At 39.6% G+C, this 21,232-nt stretch overlaps 1 protein-coding gene across 5 annotated transcripts; it reads right to left on the bottom strand.

Moving 5' to 3' along the window:
- Window positions 1–13,227: 13,227 nt before the first annotated feature.
- Window positions 13,228–15,621, bottom strand: LOC112168329 (transcription initiation factor TFIID subunit 11). Of its 5 annotated transcripts, none has more exons than XM_024305452.2 (5): window positions 15,200–15,621; window positions 14,775–14,862; window positions 14,533–14,632; window positions 14,231–14,392; window positions 13,228–13,472 (listed from the first exon to the last, which is right to left on the bottom strand). In XM_024305452.2, the coding sequence occupies exons 1-4, from the start codon at window positions 15,592–15,594 to the stop codon at window positions 14,265–14,267; spliced, it is 711 nt and encodes a 236-aa protein (XP_024161220.1). In that variant the 5' UTR covers window positions 15,595–15,621; the 3' UTR covers window positions 13,228–13,472; window positions 14,231–14,264. The 5 variants fall into 5 exon arrangements, with proteins under 5 accessions (XP_024161220.1, XP_024161222.1, XP_024161221.1 ...); XM_024305454.2 differs by having other exon boundaries at window positions 13,228–13,467; XM_024305453.2 differs by lacking the exon at window positions 13,228–13,472 and adding an exon at window positions 13,578–14,039.
- Window positions 15,622–21,232: the final 5,611 nt, after the last annotated feature.

The following is a 21,232-nucleotide window of genomic DNA, read 5'->3' as shown; positions in this document are numbered from 1 at the left end:
ATTAGCTTTGGGATGATTGTTTGAATTTGGGAGCAGGGTGGCTCCAGGAGTTGTGGTTGGATAATTAGAAGTGAGTTTTGGTTTTCCGCAGGTTTTTGGGTTAACCATTTTTTAAGGGAGGTTATGCCGAAATTTTTTGGTAAATCTCCTTTAAAGATGGGTCCCGCAGGGCCACTTCGGATTCCAGGGTGGAATTCGGGGTGGGTCTTGTAAGAAAGTCTTTGCATTCCTATTCTTTTCACATATTTCTCAAATGTGGCCTTAGGCAATGATTTGGTGAACAAATTTGCCACATTCTCCTCAGACCTTACTTGATTCATTTGAATCTTGAGGAGGGCCTGTTGTTGCTGATTGTAGAAAAACTTTGGCGATATGTGTTTTGTGTTATCACCCTTGATATAACCTAGCTTCATCTGTTCAATGTAAGCTGCATTATCTTCATAAATGCAAGTAGGCTCTTCAGTTGTAGAACTTAAACCACTAGTCCCTCGAATATGTGTAATGATAGCTCTTAACCATATACACTCATGAACCGCCTCATCTAGAGCAATAATCTCTGAGTGGTTCAAGGAGGTAGCCGCAAGGGTTTGTTTGGTTGATCTCTAAGATATTGTTGTGTTCCCAATGGTAAATACATAACTAGTTTGGAAACGACCTTTATGTGGGTCAGAGAGGTACCCAGCATCAGCAAAACCAACCAAAACATCATTTGGCTTTTCGGTGTAATGAGTAGCATTTTCGCCATCAACATTTTCTTTAGGGATTGCAGTTCCTTCTGCGGTCCCTCTTGTCTCTCTGTAGGAAAAGAACAGTCTCAAGTCAATGGTTCCTTTTAGGTATCAGAAAATGTTCTTGATACCATTACAGTGACGTTGCATTGGCGCTGAGCTAAATCTAGCTAACAAGTTCACTGAAAATGCAATGTCTGGTCGAGTACATTGGGCTAAGTACAATAATGTGTCTATTGCACTTAGATAGAGAATTTCAGCTCCCAACACCTCATCGTCATCTTCCTTTGGACGAAATGGATCTTTCTTTGCATCCAAACTTCTACCGATCATGGGAGTGTTAGCAGGATGCGCTTTGTCCATGTTAAATAGGCTGACTTTTGGACATACTCAGACTGGTGGATTAGTATTCCACAAAATCGATGTTCTAGTTCAAGGCCTAGACAAAATCGAGTTTTCCCAAGATCCTTCATATCAAATTTGGATTTCAAGTATCTCACAGTTTCTCTTATTTCATCAAGAGTGCCAATTATGTTCGTATCATCGACATATACAGCTACAATTGCAAATTCGGAACTTGTTTTCTTTATGAATATGCAAGGACACAATTCATCGTTCTTATATCCCTTCCCAATCAAGTAGTCACTTAGACGGGTATACCACATCCGCCCGGATTGTTTTAATCCGTAATGTGAGCGTTTCAACCTGATTGCAAACGCACTTTGTGGTTTAGAGTCACTTGACTTGGGTAATGTAAGGCCATCAGGTACTTTCATATTATCTCTTAATCAAGATCTCCATAGAGATATGCAGTAACCACATCCATGAGCTGCATTTCCAGTCCTTCTGAAACTACCAAGCTAACTAAGTAGCGGAACGTTATAACGTCCATTACGGGAGAGTATGTGTTACACCCCATATCTGAGATACCCTTTTTACTGAATAACATGAAATTCCTTATGGTTACCGTTCGCGGTTATAATTTTAACGTTTAGGGGGTGGTTAAAAATTGACTTTTTGTGAGTTAATAATTTGAGAAAATTTCCTTCATGAAAGTTGTAGAGGGCGTTAAACCGAGCGCGTGCATATGTGGTACGTAAAAATCGGAGTTCGTATGCAAAAGTTATGAGTGAATTAAGAAAATTACTGTTCATGGTAATTTTTGGATAAAAATAGAAACTTACCAGGGTAGGTTTCCAAAACCAGAAACCCACCCCCCCCTTCTCTCTCTCTCCCCGACTCTTCCTCCCCTCTCGGCCGAATTTCTTCCCCTTCGATTTCTTCCTCTTCCGGCCGACTCCGGACGTAATCCGGCCACCCCCAAGCTCGGTTTCTTCCCCCGGTCACGTCTGTGGAGGTATCTTTGGACGATTTGGCCGGAAAAGCTCGGATCGAAGGAATTCCTCCCCGGTTGCAGTTTTGGGATTTTGCCGATTTCCGGCCATTCCGGCCTCCTCCGGCCGCCATATTCCCATCAAAGGTACGGTTTTTGATGGTGATTATTTTCCCTAAGGTGGTTCGTTCCAATTTGCATTGTAGAAGCCGAATTGACAATTTTCCATTCTAGGGTTCTTGGAGCTTCGGGGCTTTCCTTCACCGGCTCGATTCGGCCATTTAGAGGTAAAATTGATCAATGTTGTAGTTGAGAAGTTGTTTGGGTCTGTTGAGATGATGTTGTTGCCGGAATTTGGTGGTCATCGGAGAAGGTCGCCGCCGGCGCGTGGTCCCCACGCGCCGCCACTGTAGGTAGCGCGTGGAGGGGCGTAAAGCGGTGTTTTAATTGTCGTTTTAACCCCTTATACTCTATAACGATCATAGTTTGTAATGTATGAAGTTTGGTGGAAATCGGAGGATTTACAAATTGAGTTTAAATGATTAATTATTGATTATCGCGAATTCGATCGCCGAATTCCTTTCGAATTCACTCTAGGTATTGCATCAATGACAGATTATTGTTGGAGCATTAAGGATGGATGTGGTAGAGAGTTGAGGAGTCGGATATTAGGAAGGGGGATGTTATGAATTTCCAATTATAAGTATCGTGAAATTAAAATTCCGTCATGTGGATTATATATATATTTATGATTGTTATTCGTACAGGACGAGAGGAGTCTCCATACGAGGAGAATCACGAGCGACGTCAGGATTGACCGCTTATTGTGAGTAGACCTTTGATTTTAATTGATGCATGCAAATTAAATTCCGCAAGTTTTAAGTTATTGATTTAACAACTATTTATCGAGCATTTTATTTTGGTTTGGATTATTGAATGTTTTATTGGTTTGAACTTTTGAATTAAGATTCGTTATGCTCGATTTGAGGATTTTGTTTTATGCGGATTCGGAAATTTATACTATTGATTTTATATTTATATTCAGCTCTTGGAGCTTTTTAAGAGATTTACGAAATAAGAATTCGAGGAAGCAAAACTTTATACTTCTTTATACCCTACTTATATTGGAACTTGAGATGATCTTGGCGTGCGGGGTCACGTCTTTATACACTTGGATTCTTATTTCGTGAGATAAGTGGGGAAATTATACAGATTTACTGGCTTTGGACGATCTCCTTCCTCACCATACGCGGGTCATGTGAATAGGTCTCCTCCTCACTTACTTTGTGTTTGTGAGTGGCAGTGAGGTAGCTTTCTCCTCCTCACGTGGGTGGTAGTCGAGGTGATATTCTCCTCCTCACACAATCTATGTGTGAATGGAAGTTGAGGTTATTAGTTCTCCTCCTCGCACAATCTATGTGTGAGTGGCAGTCGAGGGTAGGTTGAGCCTGAGGGGCTCCATTCCCGTATGGTGAACCCATTTTCCCCATGTTCTTTTGTTGTTGTTCTTGACTAGCGGGGCTAGTCGGTCTTTTATTTCTTATTGCATGCATCGGGAGTTTTATTGAGATAATTGTGGAAAAGTATAAAACCCTTTTTCTTTCAATTACTTATTTTTGTCCACTCACGCTAACGTTTTTATATACTTTTCCCTGGGCCCTTCGGTTTCAAATGCCCAGATTGCAGTGTTGTTGCTCGGTGTACGAGTGTGAGCCATAGTGACCACACCTGCTTCCGCCATCACCTTCTGTAGGTTACCTGGTTAACCTACTGTATTCCTTGTCTGTTTATATTCCTAGAATGCTCTGATTACTAAGGGATATGTGACCCAACTTATATGTATTATATTTGATGCCTATGACCTAACTTTGGTGATTGTAGTAACTTATACCCTTTTGAGATTATGTACGATGATATTAGCTTTGGGATGATTTTTTGAATTTGGGAGCAGGGTGGCTCCAGGAGTCGTGGTTGGATGATTAGAAGTGAATTTTGGTTTTTCCACAGGTTTTTGGGTTAACCATTTTTAAGGGAGGTTATGCCGAAATTTTTTGTAAATCTCCTTTAAAGGTGGGTCCCGCAGGGCCACTTCGGATTCCAGGGTGGAATTCGGGGTGGGTCCTGTCAGTATGTCTCCTCGTAGTCAATTCCAGGGCGTTGTGAGAAACCTTACGCCACAAGGTGAACCTTGTACCTCAGGACTTCATTCTTCTCATTACGCTTTCTGATAAAAACTCATTTATGTCCTACAGGTTTTACACTTGGTGGGGTTAGCACTACCAGACTAAATACCTGTCTCTTTGCCAGAGAATCTAGTTCTGCCTGGATTGTTTCTTTCCATTTAGGTCAATCTGCTCTTTGTTGACATTCTGCAATAGAGCGTGGTTCGATATCATCGTGCTCTATGATTTCTTGAGCAACAGTGTATGCAAATACATCATCAATGTGTATGGAAGATCTTTCCATCAACTCATACACTCTCTCATAATCCATTGAGATTTCTTTGTTCTCTGGAATCATTTCAAACATCGGAGCGTCCTCTAGTATTGATTCATGGACATAACTATAATCAGAGACAATCTCATGAGAGGAATTCTCTGCATTAATGATTAATGGATCGGTTTGTGCCTTACTCGCCCTCTTCTTCCTTGGGTGAGTGTCAATCGAACTAAGTGTCCTCCCCCTCTTCCTTTGGGGAGCCACGGCCTCAACCACACTTCCATTAAGTGTGATTGCAGTACCTCTATCTGCGGCATTGTGCCCCTTGTTGGGGACTTCTAACCTTGTAGGCACATTTGCAGCTGGTCTATGTGGTCTCGTCACTTTTGCGATATCAGTAAATGCATTAGGCATCGAATCTGCAACGTTCTGAAGATCGATTATTCTTTTCACTTCACTTTCACATTGTGAAGTGCGGGGATCAAAATGAGACAGAGTGGGGACAAACCACGACAATTCCTGTCGTTCCCTTGGAAAATATTTTTTCCTATCTCCCCCTAACGACGGGAAGACTGTCTCATCAAAGTGACATTCCGCAAATCTAGCGGTAAAGAGATCGCCTGTCAAGGGTTCCAAGTAGCGGATAATAGTTGGGGATTTGTATCCAACATAAATACTTAATCATCTCTGAAGACCAATTTTAGTGCGTTGTGGGGGCGCAATAGGCACATATACTGCGCAACCAAATATGCGTAAGTGTAAAATGTCAAACTCATATCCAGTTACCAACTAGTACGCAGAAAATGGTTGGCTAGCAGTGGGTATGAAACGAATAAGTAAAACTACGTGCAATATTGCATAACCCCATACAGATATAGGCAGCTTAGTGCGCATAACCAGTGCCCTAGCCACCATCTGTAGCCTTTTGATGGTGGCTTCTGTGAGACTATTTTGTGTATGCACATGGGGTATATGATGCTCTACATCGATCCCAATAGACATGCAAAAATTATTAAATGATTCTGATGTAAACTCTCCAGCGTTATCAAGCTTTATAGACTTGATAGGGTGATCAGGGTAGTGAGCCCTTAAACATATAATCTGTGCTAGGAGTTTTGCAAATGCAGCATTTCTTATGGACAATAAAGCGACATGTGACCAGCGTGTCGAAGCATCCACCATAACCATAAAGTACTTGAATGGTCCGCATTCTGGATGGATAGGTCCACAGATATCTCCTTGTATCCTTTGTAAGAACGGAATGTTTTTTTTTTTGTGTCTTTAGCATAGGAAAGTCTCAATCCTGTTTTTGCTAAAGAGCAGGCTTTACAAAACGAGTGATGTGCCTTTGAAATAATCAATGAGGCATAATGGGAGGGAGGTAGTGCTTCTGGTACTTCAGAAGGCAATTGCTGCATTTGAGTAGTACTAGGCCCGATACCTTGCAATGTGGCGGATTTTTCTCCCATTTTATTTTTCACTCGAAAGAAGGGATGTCCATATGAGTTCTATAAAATACTGATCATCATGTCACGACCGGGGTGCCCTAAGCGGTCATGCCAAAGCATGTATGAGTCAGTGTCCCACATTTCATTGTTGGTGACAGCATAGGATTCAATGATCCAAATCGTAGTGAGGTACAATCCACTAGATTGACTCATAGGTTTCTCTAAAATGCGTGTCCTTTCACATTCATTAGAGGTAATATTCAGTTTCATTCTCACAGTGTGTTTCTACATGATAACCGTTGGCACGAATATCTTTGAAACTTAACAAGGTTCGATTAGCTCTTGGTGCATACAGAGCATCTGTGACATTAAATATATCTCATATTCTTTAGAGTATTTCTATGTTAGGTAGAATGATAATCTTTTCATTTAAATAATTTTTGTTGTTGTTTTGCTAGATGTATTGCTTTATATCTTCATAGTGCTATTTCGAACCATGTAAATATGTGTAGTAAATAAAAGTCGAACAAATTCATTGCTTCAGAATAAGATCTGAAATTTATTAACAAGCCAACGGTAATCAAATCAAGGTTTTGTTCAGAAATCTAATTTATCAACTCTTTCCTATTTGACTGAAGGGTTCATCAGTGCCCTTTGCACCTTGTGTCCATGACCACTAGGGCCAACACCACCATCTCTACGCTATACATTGGGAGGGACTCCCACGTCTCTTACCACGTGGTGCATTGTTCCCACGTGGGTAGGGATCAGCACGTCCAAACCCCTATGCATTGGGGTTATTTCCACCTTTTATTTTTCCATAATTAGCCTCAGGAATTTTCTTTGTTCAGTGGGCTTGGCATTATGCCTCTCAGCCACTTGCAGTAGGTTGATCAGCTTATTGAAGGTTGTGATTCTTTTGTTGTCATACTCTTGCCTATATTGGTTCGCTAATATAAGTGCTGAAGTGGGAAAAGTGGAAAGAGTCTTCTGGATCATATCATCTTTTGTGAGTTCATTTCCACAAAAATTTAGAAGTGCTTTTAGGCGCATCATGTCATTGTTGAAGTCATTGGCCCTTTTGTAGTCCAGCAAGCGGATTTCATTCCACGGAACGGTCAGTTCTGGGAGCAATGTATCGTGAATGTTCCCAAAACGTCTCTTAAGGGCATCCCACAGTTCTTTGGTGTCTTGAACTGAAGGTACTCCCAGCGTAGGCCAAGATCAATATGTCGCCTCAGAAACATTAAGGCATTTGTTTTCACCTTATTAGACAGTACATCGTCTTTGGGGTTGGTAATGGTGGTAGTATAGTCTTTTGCCACAAAGGCAGTTTCTACATCGGAAACCCAACAGTGGTACTCAAGTCCTTCTGAGTCCAAAATGTCAAATTCAGGTCGAGTTGGATCAGCCATCTACATAAACAAGAGGGAAGATATAAATTATGCAATCATAAAGATATCCACGTAAATTATTTTCCAAAAATATGAATTAGATTTCAAAACCAAGATTCGTAATGGTCACATTTTTTTCGATGCTACGTGAAAATGCTTTATCACGGTAAGTATGTATTTATAATGTGCATGAATTTTCATTATCATGGCAAAACGCAATTTTTGTATAACATTCTAAATAAGGAATAATCATAGCACGTAATAAAGAATAAAACATAACATATATAAAAATAAATTACATGACATGCTCAAAATTCACAAATATACAACAAAATATATGTTACATAAATCATGCGTAAAAATAAAATATAAACAATAGCATAATATAAAGGCATGCTTAGGAATAATTATATAAGTGTTAATAAAATAAAAACATGCTCAAAATTTCATAAATAATAAAAATATAATCAATTATAAACCGTAGCATAACTAAAACATGCTTAAACATAATCAAGTAAAACATAAATAACAAGGCATGCTTAAAAGGATCAAAATTATCTAACTAAACATGCTCAAAAGTTCTAATTATAAATAATTAAATATATCAGAATATGAAATTAAATAAATAAAAGAAAACATACTTGGTTTAGAGAAAATAAAACAATGCTAGCGCACGAGCGTGTTGATACAAGCGTGCGTAGTGATGTTTTTGGGCTACTTGCATGCGCCACAAAAACCTTGTTTTTTTTTCTTTGCTTTTCTTTTTTTTTCTCTGGGCCGTAGGCCTGCTTTTTTTTTTTTTTGGGCAGCAAAGGCCTGTTTTTTTTTTTTTTTGGGCCAAGTCCTTCCTTTAGCCCGGGTCAATTTTTTTTCTTTCTCTTTTTTTTTTTCCACGTCTTCCTCCTTCTGCTATTCTTCTTTATGATTCTCTCTCTCTTTTTTTTTTTTTTTTCCTGGTTTGCAAGTGGGTGTTGGTGTGGAGGCGCTGCTGATCTGCAGGTAGCTCTGGCAGAGTGTGCAAGGCTGGAGACGGCTCGGTGGTGCAGGGCTGCTGGCCGGTTTGGATCGGTGCTGCAGGTGAGGCTGATTCGGCTGTGCAGCGATGGAATTTGGTTGAGGCCGGCTGGGTTCGCGTTGGTGGGCAGGCTAGAGGGCACATGCGGGCTCCGACGTGCAGGGCAGATCAAGTGCAGGGAGGTCTGGTCATAGGTGTGGGCGATGCAGCAACAGGAGATCGGTGATCTGTGGCTGCATGGATCGGTGATCCGTGATTGGATCAAAGGCGGTGCGTGCAGGTGTGGGGGCTAGGGAGCAGCGTCGATGGGACTGGTGGTCGGGCTGAGCGAGGAGCCAAGTTGGAGGCCCGTGGGACTAGTGGTCAGGTTGGTCGGTGAGGTGGATGGGAAAGAAGAAATCTTTTTTTTTTTTTTTTTTTGAGAGGCGGCAGAAAAGAAGAAACAGTTCTTTTTCTTCTAGGTTTTTTTTTTTTTTTTTTTTTTCTACAGGAAGAAGAAAGAAACTAGAAAATTAAGGTTTTTTCTTTGGCTATTGGCTCTGAGCGTGCTAATAACGTGTAAAAGTAAATTGAGATTAGAATTGGTCTACTTATTTCATTTCATAGTCCCTTGATATAGAGAGAGAATTACAACGGAAATATCAATTACAATAATGACATTAAATGCTGATTGATCAGTAATTGTGTTGATTGATGGTAATCGCTGATTTCTTGATTCCCTCTCCGTCAGTCGCTTTGACGAAGGCACATAATATGTTTTTCCTTTAACAAAACATTCAATTTTAGTCATTCTATGTAATTTATAAATATATTAAACTAGTGTTTCTTCATTTAATAAATAATATAAATTCAGATCTAGCTAAAATAGATGAACAACTAAATCAGTTGAACGCGCCCCACGCGCTGGTGTCTTTTTGAGAAGTGGATGTTCCGTCCGGCTGCACGTCCTTGTGGCGCTGTTGTTGGACGGGCCTGTGAGGTTACGGTGTGTACTGGCGGGGTTCTAAGGCTTAGGCGCGGCTCGGGAAAGGTGGATGCAAGGTGTATTTTGGGTTGGGCAGATCTACTCCGATCTGATCTTCTTTGGTCATGGGTGAGCACAAGGATAGAGTGGCGAGGATGGGTTGCTGGCCGGCGGCGAGATCTGGGGTCACAGTCTCCTTTATTGATCGGGTTTCTGCCTGAGTTGATTGGGTTGGTTGGATCGGGGCTTCGATCTCCTGGCAGAGGCGATCCCGAAAGTGATCTGTCGTGGCTTAAGGTCCAGCCTCTAATGGCAGTGGAGATCGTTGGTGGGCGGCGTGGAAATACCGGATTGATGACACCGGTTAGTTGGCGACGGAATTGGTGGCGGGATTGGAAGCCTGCAACTCGTTGGCGGCGGAGTTGGTGCTGGGATTGGAGGATTGCAACTCTAGAATTCCTTGGGGAGGTTGGAGGTTGGGCCGGGCTTAGGGCTTTGGGTCCTTGCTGGTGGGCTGTTGGGTTGAGTTGTTTGATTATTAGTTGTTATTTTGTTGTTTGGTATTGTTTTGTTGCTTGCTTACTGTTTATAATAAGTCACTGCCATAAGTTAGTAGGATGAGATGGGCTTTGTGCAAGTTTTTGCACCTGGTGTGCCTTGTCTGCTCTAGGTAGACTGTTAGTTCCTTGCATTAGCAAATGGCTGCAACCTTCTAGTGGCAGTAACGTGTCTGCTTTAGGTAGGAGGCGAGTTCCTTGCTTGGTCAAATGGTCGCTTCCTCCTAGTGGCAGAGTGAAACTAAGTGTCACTGGATGTATTTTCCAGTGGCAACATGATAGGAAAGCTGTGAGAATAGAAATTATGCTATGTTGTATTCAAGTTGCAGATCGTGTTATCTTTCCGCTGTGTCACAGCTGGGAAGCAAATAGAACCGTCTGGAGCGCGTTCTTTGCTAGTTGGTGCATAGTTGAATACAATTGTTTAGTAGAGACTCATATTATTATTTCAGGATGTACTTTAGGTGCATATTGTAATAAGAGATTTAGGCTCAATGTCCCCCCCCCCCCCTTGTATTCGACGGTTTCATTAATCAAGACTTGAGGGCGGCCGCATCAGCTCTTTATTCAAAAAAAAAAAGATTAACAATTCTCTCAAGATGAGGAGAGCGCTGCTAGGATTTCTTGGCGGCGTTCTAGCATTTTTGGGTGGAGGGGTTGGACATTCCAATCTCTCTGTTCACACTATGGGTGATGGCAACAGTGGAAGAGTTCTTCAAAGTCAAGAGGAAGGATTGATAGGATTTTGCTTCCTCTTTATCTCTCTAGTTGCTATTGATAGCAAAGGAAGGTTGTGTTCTTCTTGTGGTGGCGGCCCCGATCGTGTTGGAGGTCAGGCGTTAGCCTTTGGTGGTACGTGCGTTTTGGCTGTCGGTGGAGGATGGCTTCCAGATCGAGCAGCGATCAAGTTTGGTGATCAGGATTCGATCCTTGGATCCTCGGTGGCAGTGGTTTTATCAGCTACCAATGTTGATGGGTTTGAAAACCAGATTAAGATGGTGTCAGGTAGTGCTGATGTCGGTGGAGCTGCTAACATAGTTTGGTGGGCTGTGGCTATCGGACGACAGGTCTCTAATGTCAGTGATGTAGATCTGGGCCGGCTTGTTGGAAGGCATGGTGATGGTCTTGTCGTTGGTGGTGGCGCCCATTACTAATAGCAGCAGCAACATGGTGCTGGGGTGCCCAATTTGTTAGTGGTCATAGTTTTTTCCAATTGGGGCTCTAAGTCTTGTTAGGATTTGGAGGTTAGGGCTGGCTTTGGTCCATTAGGGCTTAGTTTTGTTTTGGATTTTTCTTTTTTTATTTTAATTTCCTTTAATTGGTATTCAATGACTGACATCTTTTGATTTCTTTCCTTTTAGGGAAGGAGTTGACGGACTCTCACTTTTGAGATTTGTCGCCAAAGATGTTCACTTCACTTGTGCCTCTTTTGATTACTCAAGGTGATGTTGAACAATTTGTGGATGAGCATTAGTATCCTAAAATGTGGTATTGTTTAAGTAATGGTTTTTCTGTCGGTCCTATAGGGGTAAATCGTTATGTATAATCTCGCTAATTAATAAAAGAGTTGACAAATTTCTCAACAAAAAAAAAAAAAAAAACACTGATGCAGACTTATTTCTAAAGTGGCTAATCAAAATCGCTTTCGCTCAAATTTAACTAAAAAATTGATAGCATTGCTAAAAATGCTTTGAAACAGTCACTCTACGTGTTTTTATTTTAAAATTTTTTTTTTTTCTTTGTATTAGCCAAAAAATAATTTATTCAAACTCTGATGTGCATATAACATCTAGAGCATGTGTTGAAAACTATAGAGTGAAAAGAACTTTTCCTTGGGTGAAGCGGAGGGCAGGGATGTCCATTTCAGCATCTAGATTGAAAACTCGTGACCGGTCTTTTCTATTGGGAATGTCATCTAATCGTACAAACTCATGTGTTTGAACAATAAAGCTCATGTGTTTTCCGTTCTCCATGAAACCTAATTTCATTCCAAAAATGTGCATACAAACATGGAAAACAAATCGTATATCATATATTCCTACTTTCTTTTTACCTTTTCAGGCTTGCAGTTAGTAAACTTTCAAGCCCAGAAAAGACTTTTACATCGGTTGTTAGAAGCTAGAAGCTAGAGGCAATCATTGGATAAAATACTTTTAACGATTACTTGTATAATAAACACAATCATTTCCATTGGCTAAACGAATATCAACCTCACACTCGAGTAATGAACAAAAAACATGGAACACAAACAACATTCAGCTATTTAGAAATGCAACCTGGCATAGTTTAAGGTCGAAAGCCCCTGCCTAACAAAAGAAAAATGTGATTAGGCAATCACTAATTTCCCTATATAAAATTATGTGCATCAAAATTATCATGCATTATTGGGAGAGTACTCATAGTGTTAGAGAAGCTGGAAATAGCATAAGGAATATCAATTGGGTTTAATATGATTATAATAAGGAGCTAACCATCTCTGATCCCAAGTCTTGGTAGCACCGTTGGATCATCGTATAATTGTGAATAGACGATTCCAAAAGGCGATCCATGAGGATCTGACCGTTGGATCTTCATATAATTTTGAGAGGATGATCTTAACGGCGATCCGTGAGAATCCAACTGTTAGATCATCGTATAATTGTGAAAAGATGATTCTAAAAGGCTATCCGTGAGAATCCGACCTTTGGATCATCGTATAATTGTGAAAAGATGATTCCAAAAGGCGATCCGTGAAAATCTGACCGTTGGATCATCGTATAATTGTGAAAAGAAGATTCCAAAAGGCGATCCGTGAGAATCTGACAGTTGGATCATCATATAGTTTTGAAAAGACGATTCCAAAAGGCGATCCGTGAGAATCCGACCGTTAGATCATCGTATAATTGTGAAAAAACGATTCAAAAGGCGATCCGTGAGGATGGTTCAGTTACGATCCGAATTTTATTATTTTACATTTAATCGCCAAGTTGTGAAAATTGTTTTACGGAAATAAATATTTCTCTACGGCGAGTATTTAAATTTTTTTTTTATGGAAATTAAATTTTTTTTTAAAAAAAAAAAAAAAAAAAAAAAACCTGCCCACATTAAAAATGGGTAAATGGGTGGGTATGGGTTTAATGGGTGGATAAATACCCACACCTGATAATTATTTGATGGGTATTACCCGTGAATTATTATTGGGTGGATAATACCCAGCGGGTAATACCCAATGGGTACAAATGCCATCCCTACGATAGAGATGGAGCACAATGATCTTACAAGAGGGAATTACTGGCAAACAAATCCTAGGGTCAATCTTATCCGACCAGGCGGTTCCTATTCAGTATCATTAGAAACTCATTCCCTCGTGTAAAAAAGCTTCAAGTACCAGCAGCAATTGATATTCAGAATACGCTCACAGGATCCATAGAATACCCCACTCATACCCCACTCAAGAATAATCTTGTACACATAAAGTACGAAATGAACATAACTATGCAACTTGCAGTGATTTTAGCTCTTCATGTCCCCCAGAGACGGTCGAACAAAGTGCTCCTCAAGTGGTGCCTCTCTCCCTGGGTCTATATCCCATATCCAAGTTACAGATAAGCCGACCTAGAAATAATGCCAGAAGAAAGACTTATTGAGAATAGAAGTATAACAGCCAATCAATCAATTTCTTACAGAACTCATGAAACAGTTTCGAGCCACAAAAGCTAATTGCAGAAGGTAACATACATACTAATAGCTTAAAATAAAATAACGCGTTTAGCAATGTTCACCAAATATCATAGTCAAAGCATTGTAAGAATGGACTCTATCTTCAGAATATTTGATTTGTTACAGCTAACTAACAATAATACTAATAGGTGTCCCTGCTTCAACTGTCACGTATACTCCAGGGGATCAGGACCTTTTGCTCTTGAATCCTGACCCAAGTCATAATACTTCACTTATAGGCAGGAAGCGAGGATGAACAACAATGTTCAACTCAGGACTGATATTTTAAAGTCTTCCCAGTCGTCAATCATGAATGCTCAAACCAATTCCACATGTTTTGCTCATAGGCTAATGATTCAAAGTCTTCCCAATAATGCCACCTGACATGGATAAGCCTTCAAATGGGATGGGGGGAGTCTAATGAAGGACTTTACGAGAAGAACAATGACTACACGGTCTACACTGAACACGAGAGGAAAAGCCTATTAGTAATGCAGGTTCTTAATTCTTAAAAAATAATTTGAAGGGTTTGGTGTTCTCAATTAAATCATTTAGAAAGGTTGAGGACAAAAAACACCACTAAACCTAAAGCAGTACAAAGCTAAATTGCTATGCATGTAATCTGAGTATCTAACAAGGTTTTGGTTAGTAACCTGTCAATTAGTACAGAATTTTGATCTGGTCCATCTACCGGAAGAGCCTTGAGACTGATCTCTTGGGAACTTTGCCTTCCAGCTTTAATCTTCGATAGGATTCTCTAATGTGGCATGGTCGAATTGGTCCAGATTCTCTCCTCTCTGACATAACCATTCTGGCTGCAAAAGAATAAAAACAAAATGTCCTTTGGTAAGACATAAAAACCCGAGTCATTCAAGTTCCTGTTACACTAATATTCTGGTTCATCACAATGCTGCAGTTATTAACTGAAACTGAAATGTGAGAAAAGCCATCATACCTGTTTCAACAAGTTCACCAACAAACATCTTTGCTATCCCTGAAACTACAATAGTCATTGGCACTGATATTTTCGGGGTTCCACTGATGCTTGCTAGCAACTGCACACAAATAATGTACAGAAACATTAGTGCAAAAGAAAATGATAACCACTCTCAAAAAGTCCACAGCCAATCAATTCCAAGCATACAGCTTATTAACTCCAGAAATCTTCCACAAGGTAAAATAAAAAAAGACTCGTACCCTTTTCATGTTGGATTTCTGAAACCCAGCTCTCCGAAAAGACTCATATCTACTCATCTGCTCCTCCGAGAATCGTGATAAAATAGCCCTAAAAGAGTATTCAGATACAGTAGTCAGTTTAAACGCGAAACACTAGTCATACATTACCAGCACACAATGCTAAAGAAAGCAAGCATACAAACCCCAGTCAAATCAAGCTGGTCATGAAAAACCCAATTAGCAAAACACAATGCATACATATTCTAGTCTACTAATCTACTAACCATCCATTCTTTATCTCAATTTTCCTTTTCAAATAGGATTTGAAAACTAAAAGATCAGTTCCTGAACTGAAGTAATCAAATTTAGGTTGATTTCATGAACAAAAGCTTAAATTCCCAAATGGGGTTCACAAAAAGTACCAAGAAAGAGAGAAAGCTGCTTACTGCATCTTCGCCATTTTCACAGGGTCGCCGGTCGCCGGATACTTCCCCAGCTCCACATCGACGTTGTCTTCGTCTTCGTCATCATCCTCCTCTTTGTTCTGCTGGCTCTGCTTCGTGGCCCGAGCCGAGGAGGCTGGAGTTGGCTTTGCTGAGCTTTTCTTGGTTAGGGTTTTGGTTGCGGGAGTTACAGTGGCCACGGTGGTTGTGGTGGTGGTTGCTGCTGCTGCGGCGGTTGATGGTGTGGATGAGGATGGTGGGTCTTCAGGGGGGAGACCCTCGTCATAGTCTTCGTCGAGGGCGGCGCGTATGGCGTCGAAGGCGGCCGGAGAATCGGGCGGTGAGTCGTCTTGCTCCTCGAACGCGGCTTCGAATGGGTCCTTGGATTGCTGCTTCATTCTTCTTCTCTGGCTTATTTCATTCGGAAGAGGAAGACTTAAAAATAGGTTTCCCCCAAAATCTAAAGTGTCCAGGCCCAACACAAAAGAAAAAAAGAGGCCCAAATGGGATTCTGGTTTGTTGTTTGTGAGGGTGTGGGCTTTTAGTTAGAGGAATGGCTTGATTGTCTCGGAGGGTTATTGTGTGATCAAGAATGTGTGAACATTCTTGAGCTGCACAGGATTGGGATTGTTTTGTAAGTTCTATTAAGTACGGTTTGGGATTGTTTTTCAGATACAAGATGTGTTTTTGAATTAATGAAATAATAGACTCAGGTGGAATAGAATGTCCATCGGGGGAGTTTTAAAAACATTTTGAAAGTGGTTTTGAAAAGAACTTGCCAAGTGTTTCTTCGTTTAAAAGAGTTCTCAAGCTTTTCAAAAGCAAGTTCAAATTGACTCTTAATAATTTAGTTATATAGGTAGGCATAGCTACACACGGGCTGCGGCCCGCCCTAAGTTTTGGAATAAATTTATAGCTTAATTTTATTTTAAAAATTAAATATTAAAAAGTAGTACAACCCAAATTTCTAAGCTTAACCCATATGTTAGCTCAGTGGTTTAAGCACTCACTATCTAAGATCTATGTTATGGATTCGAGTCACAATGGAAATAGGAGTGAAATCATTTTATCCTCTTTAAAAAAAGTATAAAAAACAATTAAAATGTTTTAATTAGGTGCATTTGAAAAACTTTTTGGACCTGTTTGGATAGAGTGATTTTGGACTTGAGGATTTGGATTTTGAAAGCCCAAATACAAATTAGCTCATTAGGCTCAAATTTTTCATTAAGGATTTGGATTTAATGAAACCAGCCCACTGATTGAAATGCAAATTCTAAATAACTAGGGTATCCTAGTTATTTGAAATCTCATCCTCTCTTGCTTCCGAAACACCACGGCTCCATTTCAAAACAGGTGGAGCTCGCTCTCTCTCCATTCGTGTTCTCTACGAATCACAGAGGTTGGGCTAGAGTTGATGTGAGCTATATTTGGTGAAGATGGTCTCTCTTTATTCTCTTAATTTAATCACTCTCTCTCCGCACAGCATTTTCTGCATACAAGTATAATGCAGTTGTTTGCTCAAAATTTATGTAGTCTAGTAACTTTCAGCAACTTGATTTGGTGTTTACATGTACATATTTGTGATTAATTTCTGATTCATAATCTATGATATATGTTAGCTTTTTGGAAATTTCTGATTAGCTTCTCATATATACTGATCAAATGGATAGAACCAAACATGGGTACTTGGAAATTTTGAACTGTTTAGCTCGCTGGGTTTTCATGCACATGATACTGCACTGAACAATTATGTAGACCTGCTACGTACAGTAACAAACAATCCCAAGAACTCGCTACTACATTGAGTAGTCCCACGTAAGTATTGTATGATTGCTACTGCGCACATCAAATATTGACATATATAATTGTTACTACACCGAGTAATACGACATATAAGTAACTGCATCATGCAATAGAGTAGAAATGGTTTGAGTTTAATGGTATGATCCTTTACTCACTAACTGGTTCTGAAGGCTGTGATTACATCTTACTAGATGGTTTTATTGTTGCACTTAACTGAGGTGTTCATTTCCTTGTGTGTAACTTGCAGTTAGGGCTTGACCATATCCTTACAACTGGTGTTATCAGGTACATAGTCCATTATCCATTTCTCTTAGAAAGAAGTCCACTGTTCTATCTTTATTTGATTATTTCACTCTTGAGTCGTGCACGCGCGACTAACATGAAATAAGCTTCATGGCATTAGCTGATTGCTTTGTATTGTTTTAGCTTTTGTAAATTTTTTTCTGTTCTGTGAACTTTTTCTCCACAGTATGTATTTGTTTTAGCTCTGTTTAGTTTGTTATGCCGCAGATAAAACTCAATATTAAGCCATCAAACTAGCTAGCTAGTTTCGTTTGTACTTAATCAGTTTGTTACTTCTCTTTGATTGATACCAACCCAACAGATAAATCTCAAAATGGGAGTTTTATACTGTGGATAATATGGATCATCTTTGCTCCACCATACTGTCCTTTGATGTCTGTGTAGCACTTGCATTCATCATTCATCATTCATCATCCAGGCAATTTCTTTTTCACCATGTACTGGGTTTTGTGTTCTTATTTTGTATCTAGCCTTTTTTTATTTCTATTCTCTGTCAAAGCTCTGGAAACTGAGATTGAATTTTTTAACAATACATATACAGTTGCTATATTTACATATAGATATAACTTCATACAAACAATATAGAAACTCCCCAGATGGGGTACTTGCAATCAATCTCCATTACAGGATAAGTTATGATCAGGAAAAGGTTACATATAGAAGAGACTCGAGTCTTTTGCAGTTTCCTATTGGCCATGACATATCTATGGTGCTTATAATTGACGTGTTAATGGATCCTAATACATGTGTTAGGCGTCTTTCAGATGTTGACAACCTTGTTTGCTAATCAAGTCAACAATGCCTTTTTGGATATATGTGTTTTATTTGGAGATTTGTATATCATATGAACAAATCTTTATGTATATGACATATATCACATCGTATATAATATATGATGTATGTTTTATAACAAAAATATATTGTTAATGGTCATATCGTATTCTTTTTTTATTATTTGTTTTCAGGGCAATCAATTGGAGCATGACAATCTGGATTTTGTATGAGATGAAATTATGAGATAAAACACTTACTATTATTATTGTTATATATTTTTTTAAGAATATAAGATGAAACACTTCGGATTTGTATAGTTGAGGGTATGAGATGGAATTATGCAAATGAAATACGTATTATTATTATTATTATTATTATTATTATTTTAGAATATGAGATGAAACACTTCGGATTTATATTGTTTTTGGAATTATGGAGCATGACAAATTGACAATTACCTCCACAGAAATTAAAAGCTAAAGAAAATCTTCCTTCATTAGATTAGCATTTACATAAGTAGCTTTCTTTATTAGCTTTGAATTGTTATATTCAAATTCTCATGATTCAATTATTACCCAAACAGATGAATTTTAAATCTTAGGATTTCAATTACTCAAATTTGAAATACTTAAGATTTGAAATCCAAATCCAAATCCAAATTCCATTTTCAAACGGGCCCCAATGTATTTGTATTTGAGAAAGAAAAAAAATGAGTTTTTTAATAAATAAATAAAAGCTTACATTCTTTAATAATATGATTCTAAATAATAGTGGGATCTACTTTGTTAGTGAAATGGGATGTATAATGCAGAGAGTGTGAGAATGTGGAGTGTTGTCATATATTAGACTAGATGCCAAACACACTCTATGGGTGTGGATAACTACGTAAGCAATTATTTCACAAAATGTGGAGAAATTAAAACAGCTCTACCTTTTATTTTTTTATTTTTTTTTTGTTTAATTTCTTTATATTTACTTTTATTTTGTGAATTGAGGTTTTTGTCCTTCTCGAATATTTCAGTTCAATTTTAATATTTAAGGGATAATTTGTTAAAATATTTATATTTTGATTGACAAGCTCTATTTTCTTAATAATAATATAGATAAATATAACTTTACATAAGTATTATAACGATCTCTCCACTTAATTTCAATTACTTTTTGTTTAGATGTGCAGATTTCTTCATCGTACATAGATTTACCAATCGTAAGAATTAATGCAAGGTGAGATGTTAATCACAACATAGTTGTCATGTGGTTCATATTTAGCCAAGGACATAATTAGCACTTAACTAATTAGGTTCATGGGACTTGCTAGCTCCTATCATCATCAAACATATCGTCGAGCAATATGTATTGCACTTTAGAGGTAGTCCATTGGTTTTTCGATTAAAGTTAAAGGGATGATATATCTAAAGCCACTTTTATACAGATATGGTCATTCAAAGGCAGATCTCGTGATGCAATTTTGCATTAACATTCATACATATCCTTTCCATGAAGAATTGCCCATGCATGATCCCATTAATTGTTAAAATTGGGTGCCTAATAAGGCAAAATTATCCAAAGAAATCTAAATATTTAGAGCATGTGGTGCTCTTTCATTTAGACTCCAGCATGTGGTGTTCTTTCTTATTGCAATGAGTCATGGAGCCAACAGAATCAGTCATTAATATATAAAAAATAAAAATAAAAAATCCTAGGAGAGTATTTCTCTCAACCTAGTCTTCGACGGTACCCTAGCCTCCTTCCCTAGCCTCTAGCCTCTTGCCATCGCTTCCTCCTCTCCATGGCCTCCATAGATGCCGTCATAGCAACCTTTACTGCTCCTCTTGCTCTCGCAGTGAGTGGTAGCGCCCCAGATCTCGGAAAGATTGGCGGTGGTGCTGTGTGCAGGTCCTCCCAATGTTTTCTACTTGACAAACCTTTGATCAAGAATGACAATGATGTGCCTCTTGTCACTCTGAAGAAGAAGACGAGTACACCGCCGGAAGTAAGAACAAGAGCCAACGTCCCAGTAACTGCAATTGGAGGTTCGGTTTCTAGCTCTAGAGATAAGGGCAAAGGAAAGCCTTATGCTTTCCTGGTCTCTTGCCTACCACTTGAAATTGGGTCTTCTATTACTTTCTTCTTAGTTTACTCTAGTTGTACACCAATTAAGGTCTCTAGGCGACTAAGTTTACTTTTCAAAGAGGGATTAGTAGTGAGGTTTTGATTTCTTGTTGTTTAGGCTTAATAAGTGAGCGTATGTAACGGGAAATCGTCAGATAGCTCCGAGAAACCAGCAAAGAAGTCTAGGGTTGGAAATCGCAGGGGAAAGGTCGCAGCCTATCCAGCGGCGCCCCGGGATCGATTGTGGTTCCCTGCTGCATCGACAAGGGGCGAGTGTTGCCGGATGGGTTATTGGGGTCTCTGGCCTCTCAATCTTGCTTTCAATCAGATGGTCTGGGCTGTGGACGATTCTTCTCTTTTCTCAGGTGGCAACGCTAGGGTGGATGACTGGTAATGGGCGATCGACGGCGGCGTAGGGGTGGAGCAGGTGGCCAATGGCCGGATCATGGCGGCGGCATGCCATGGATAGTACGGCATTGGGTGCTTCTTTGCCGTGGGATGCTAGGCGGAGATTGCAGTGGTGGTCTCGAGTTCTTAAGCTGAAGGACGCAGACGCTCGGAGCTCTAGGCTTCTCCGGCGACGTGAGCTCGAAAGGGTAACCTTGTGGTGGTGGTGGTCTGTCGGCGAGGCTACTGGGGAGAAGAATGAGGATTGTGGCTACTATTTTTATTTTTGTTTTGGTTTTAAATTTTTTTTTTTGTTAGGGTTTTGGTTAGGTTTTCTTGGTCATAAGCATGTCCCTACTCTGTTGAGCTAGGGTTGGGTCAATTTGAGGTGTCATGGATGTGGCGTCATTCCTGGGGACAAATGTGTTTAATTTTGGTGTTATCTTATGGACAATGTGCTGACGAGCGATCCTTGCACGTGGTCTAGTATCTTTGGGAACGGTGTGGAAGAGGGCGTTGGTTTTGGTGATTGTCAATGGGGTGGTATCAAGATTCTCGGGATTTCTTGTAGCCCGAGAGATTAGGCGTTATAGGTGGTTAGGGGTTGGGCCCTTTCGTCTCATAGAGGTCTTTCTTGATGACGGACCCATAACTGAT

The sequence above is a fragment of the Rosa chinensis genome, chromosome 5 (assembly GCF_002994745.2).
Source record: "Rosa chinensis cultivar Old Blush chromosome 5, RchiOBHm-V2, whole genome shotgun sequence".
Classification (NCBI taxonomy): domain Eukaryota; kingdom Viridiplantae; phylum Streptophyta; class Magnoliopsida; order Rosales; family Rosaceae; genus Rosa; species Rosa chinensis.
This window is presented reverse-complemented; position numbering and strand designations above follow the sequence as displayed.

Bases quoted from the DNA above. Each gene is read 5' to 3' on its own strand.
- LOC112168329 (XM_024305452.2), bottom strand. From the start codon at position 15,594: ATGAAGCAGCAATCCAAGGACCCATTCGAAGCCGCGTTCGAGGAGCAA. The intron at 14,863-15,199 runs GTAAGCAGCTTT...ATACTCTTTTAG, and splicing joins GTGAAAATGGCGAAGATGCA to GGCTATTTTATCACGATTCT. The intron at 14,633-14,774 runs GTACGAGTCTTT...ATTTGTGTGCAG, and splicing joins AGAAATCCAACATGAAAAGG to TTGCTAGCAAGCATCAGTGG.